At 44.9% G+C, this 4907-nt stretch overlaps 1 protein-coding gene across 1 annotated transcript in view; it reads left to right on the top strand.

Annotated features, from left to right (window-relative positions):
* kirrel1b (kirre like nephrin family adhesion molecule 1b) overlaps positions 1 to 4907 on the top strand; it is a 17090-nt gene that overhangs the window by 2826 nt on the left and 9357 nt on the right. Inside the window, exons 2-5 of the mRNA XM_034555508.1 lie at positions 917 to 1063; positions 1314 to 1419; positions 2619 to 2767; positions 4410 to 4537. Coding sequence (XP_034411399.1) covers positions 917 to 1063; positions 1314 to 1419; positions 2619 to 2767; positions 4410 to 4537 — 530 coding nt within the window. The remainder of the gene's footprint in view (positions 1 to 916; positions 1064 to 1313; positions 1420 to 2618; positions 2768 to 4409; positions 4538 to 4907) is intronic.

The raw sequence follows: 4907 nt of genomic DNA, 5'->3' as shown, positions 1-4907 counted from the left end.
GATTTGTCTACGTTTAAAAGGTGAATTAATAAAAGCTCTGAAGTCCGTTGTGTTTTTGTTGGAAAGATCCAAGACATGTTTAATTATCCACAAACACAGCCAAAAACTTTCACACACACACACACATACGCACACACACACACACACACACACACACACACACACACTTGGTGACACTTGCGATCACAGTGATATATTCTGCACTCTTTTCTCCCACATTCACACTCTGATGCCTATAAGCGTGCACACACCAACACACACACACACACACCAACACACACACACACACACCAACACACACACCAACACACACACTAACACACACACACAAACACACACACACACACACACACCAACACACACACACACACACACACAAACACACACACCAACACACACACACACACTCACACACACTCACATATGCACACTGGTGCTTTCGTATGCACACAAAAACAAGAGCCAACACACACACACACACACACACACCAACACACACACACACACTCACACACACTCACATATGCACACTGGTGCTTTCGTATGCACACAAAAACAAGAGCCAACACACGCACACACACACAGATGTTTTTACATCCCTTGTTACTGACCACCATCCACTCGGTGTTTAGATTTATACTTTATGTCTTCGACTGAGAATTCCCGTCGTTGTCGATTCATCCGTCAATGATCGTCCGATTGCTGGTCATTAAGAGATCAATAAACCCCAAATGTGTGTTTCATGTAAAATGATATAAAAGGAAGTGACTGATTGATCAATAACCCGATTCTTTTCTTATCGGTCGAGTGTCCCTCATGACGAATGAATCCCAGAACACGGATTACCTTTAAGCTCTTTACGTCTCTTTCCCTTTTCTCCTCTCTTCATTCTTAATGTTTTTTAATGAACAGGAAGTGTTGCCAGACAGGAAGAGGGTGACGACCAGGAGCTACCTGCCCATCACACCGGTGGACACCGACAGCAGCTGCAACTTCACCTGCGTGGCCAGCAACCCGGCGGTGCCCATGGGCAAACGAGCCACGGTCGCCCTCAACGTCCACCGTGAGTTGCCCTTCTTTTTTCTTTGGACCCCGGTCGAGGTGCGTATGGATATCATTTTAATTAGCTGCCCCAGAACTTTATCAACAAAATAACCACAAGCCAAAAAACAAAACAACGCGTATGCCGTGTGTGTGTTTTTTTTAGAATAACAGAACTGTATCATTTCATGTGGGAAATCAAAGTTAATCTTTGGTTCTCCATCACATATGTACCCCCCCACCCCCACCCCACCCCCCCTTTCCCTGTGTAGACCCTCCTATGGTGACCCTGTCCATCGAACCTCGCTCCGTCCTGGAGGGCGAGAGAGTCACCTTCACCTGTCAGGCCACCGGCAACCCTCCCATCATCGGCTTCAGGTGTGCATTACATTTTAACCAGAATGTCATTATCAGAAAAATCCTTTGTTATTAATAACGACGGCGATGGCCGTGAAGCAATCTGGAGTCCACGGCCGTTTCTCGGGCATCCAGGGGATTGGTCTGCTGTATATATATATATATATATATATATATATATATATATTTATATTACATTTAGCATATCTGTAATACTCCTTTGTTTTATTTGTTTTATTTTGTCCATTGTTCTCATGAAACTGACTAGCTTACCATTTTGGAAAAATACCTTTTTATTAGCTAACTTCACGAAGCAGCCAAAGTAGATCCATAGCTGAGTAACCGCTAGCTGGCTAAACTTAGCTTAGGTTAACGTTAGCTCGCGGCATCATTCGTCACAGTGCTTTGTACTGTAACATGTTTATTGTTAGCTTAAATCGACGCCGCCATAATGCATTTGTATCGCGGATCGCTAGCGAGCAAGCACGCTAAGGTTAGCCAGTGGTTTAGCTTTAATTTAGCTATTGCAGCGATGAATTAGCTGATGTTAGCATTGTGCTACGTTAGCTACACGCAGTTGGAGAGCCAAGGCTCTCGGAGACTCGCATAAAACGTTTAATACATGCAAATGTCTTCCCATTGACTTTAATATCTTATCATTATTTCACTCACAGCGTTCACGTCCGGTTCATAATGTGCCGGCTTCTGGATCACGGCGTCGATGTTTCAACATCGGGGCGTTCTTTCTGTTCAATGCCGATAGACGTCACGATCTGCTTCGTCTGAACCGAGTTCAGAACAGATTTAGTGAGAGTTAAACCATTAAAACGCTGACACTTTAATCTCAAGCGACGGCAACCGGAGCGTTGAAATCGCTAAACGCTGTTTTTTTAAATCTGAGGTTTGAGACTCGTCCAGAGGGTCCCGGTGTGGGAGCGCTAACAGGCACGAAGCCTATTGAGTGTACATTAAAATGTCATCTCGTGGCAGATGTGCAATACGGTTATATGATTCTCGAGCTATATATCTGGATAACAGAGGTGAAAAGAAAGGGGTTTTTTTTCTTTTAGCTTGCTATCGTTCCTCCAGGTTTTGACATTTAAACGTTAGTTTAATAGCTTTAAACGGTCGTGTAAAAAAACACTTATTGTCTAATGGTGGGAATCTGACATTTGGATCATAACCAAAAACCTTTTGAGCTCTAACGCCATGCGTTCCAGGTGGGCGAAAGGCGGCGTGCTGCTGGAGGGCGCCCGGGAAAGCGTGTTCGTCACCACGGCCGACCACTCCTTCTTCACCGAGCCCGTTTCCTGTCAGGTGTTCAACGTGGTGGGAAGCACCAACGTCAGCATCCTGGTGGACGTGCACTGTGAGTGGCGTCCACGCTGTATTCATGTGTGTGTGTGTGTGTGTGTGAGTGTGTGTGTGTGTGTGAGTGTGTGTGTGTGTGTGTGCGCGTGTGTGTGTGTGTGTGTGTGTGTGTGTGTAGGTGTGTGTGTGTGTGTGTGTGAGTGTGTGTGTGTGTGTGTGTGTGTGTGTGTGAGTGTGTGTGAGTGTGTGTGTGTGAGTGTGTGTGTGTGTGTGTGTGTGTGTGTGTGTGTGTGTGCGTGCGTGTGTGTGTGTGTGAGTGTGTGTGTGTGTGTGTGTGTGTGAGTGTGTGTGTGTGTGTGTGAGTGTCTGTGTGTGTGAGTGTGTGTGTGTGTGTGAGTGTGTGTGTGTGTGTGTGTGTGTGTGTGTGTGTGAGTGTGTGTGTGTGTGTGTGTGAGTGTGTGTGTGTGTGTGAGTGTGTGAGTGTGTGAGTGTGTGTGTGTGTGTGTCTGAGTGTGTGTGTGTGTGTGTGTGTGTGAGTGTGTGTGTGTGTGTGTGAGTGTGTGTGTGTGTGAGTGTGTGAGTGTGTGTGTGAGTGTGTGTGTGTGTGTGTGAGTGTGTGTGTGTGTGTGTGAGTGTGTGTGTGTGTGTGAGTGTGTGTGTGTGTGTGTGTGTGTGTGTGTGAGTGTGTGTGTGTGTGAGTGCGTGTGTGTGCGTGTGTGTGTGCGTGTAGGTGTGTGTAATATAGGAAATGAGAAATTGAGAAAGTGAGAGACAGAAATTCAGCCAGAGGTGGTGCAATAAAGGAATGAAGGAAGGAAAGAAGGAAAGAAAGAAAGGAAGATAGAAAGAAAGAAATAAAGAAAGAAAGAAAGAAAGAAAGGAAGGAAGAACAGAAAGAAGAAAGTAAGACGGGAAAGAAGGAAGGAAGGAAATGAAGGAAATGAAGGAAGATAGAAAGAAAGAAGCAAGGAAGGAAGGAAGGAAAGAAAGGAAGAAGAAAAAGAAGGAAGGAATGAAAGAAGGGAAAGAAGGAAGGAAGGAAGGAAAGAAAGGAAGAAGGGAAAGAAGGAAGGAAGGAAGAAGAAAAAGAAGGAAGGAAGGAAAGAAGAAGGGAAAGAAGGAAGGAAGGAAGGAAGAAGAAAAAGAAGGAAGGAAGGAAGGAAGAAGGGAAAGAAGGAAGGAAGAAGGGAAAGAAAGAAGGAAGGAAGGAAGGAAGAAGGGAAAGAAGGAAGGAAGAAGGGAAAGAAAGAAGGAAGGAAGGAAGGAAGGAAAGAAGGAAGGAAGGAAGGAAGGAAGAAGGGAAAGAAGGAAGGAAGAAGGGAAAGAAAGAAGGAAGGAAGGAAGGAAGGAAGGAAAGAAGGAAGGAAGGAAGGAAAGAAGGAAGGAAGGTATCTATATTAGTTTGAAGTGCCACGCTGTATTGATGTATTCCTGTAATGTGAGGAATACATTATTTACTGTATAATCTTTTCTGTCAGTCCAGTTCAATTCAACAAATCCTTCTATTGTCTGCGTCTCTATGGAAATACAGGACATGGAATTAAATATTTAGATTTAAAAAATAAAAGTAACGTAACATAGACACGTTTTTGTTTTAATTATATAAAATTGAGCGTCTGGCTTTCTGACAAGACGTTAAATTCCCCTTCCATCAGTATTTTTGACAGTATTTTATTAATTCATTAAACTGTGTCTGTCAGTCGGCCCCATTCTGGTGGTGGAGCCCCGGCCGGTGACGGTGGACGCCGACGCCGACGTCACCCTGAACTGCAAGTGGTCTGGGAACCCCCCTCTCACCCTCACCTGGACCAAGAAGGGCTCCAGCATGGTGAGAACCAACCCTCTAGTCCTTCCCCCTGACCTTTGACCTTTCACTAGCGCATCCATTTCATTTTGAAGAAACTCCGGTCATCAAATCCTTTCAGAAAACCCCCCCCGGAAAAATCTAAATCAATTTCCGCGGCCCAGACTTCATAAATGTTTGCTCGGTAGGGAGCGAGACTCCGTCTTCATATCCTAAATGTTTTATTCATGCCGAACAAGTTCGGAAAAAAATCTAATGGAGCCTGCCGAGTAAATCAACATGTTTTATGAATTAAATATAGATCCTCCCTCCACGTCTTCAGTCTGCGGTCTGTCGGTTTGCACCCACACTCACAAAGATGCTGCTGCTGCTGCCGTCGTGCATTCTCATTCGT

The sequence above is a fragment of the Cyclopterus lumpus genome, chromosome 17, assembly GCF_009769545.1.
Source record: "Cyclopterus lumpus isolate fCycLum1 chromosome 17, fCycLum1.pri, whole genome shotgun sequence".
NCBI classification, from domain to species: Eukaryota; Metazoa; Chordata; class Actinopteri; order Perciformes; family Cyclopteridae; genus Cyclopterus; species Cyclopterus lumpus.
The sequence above is the reverse complement of the archived record's forward strand: the minus strand, read 5'-3'. Positions and strand labels throughout refer to the sequence as shown.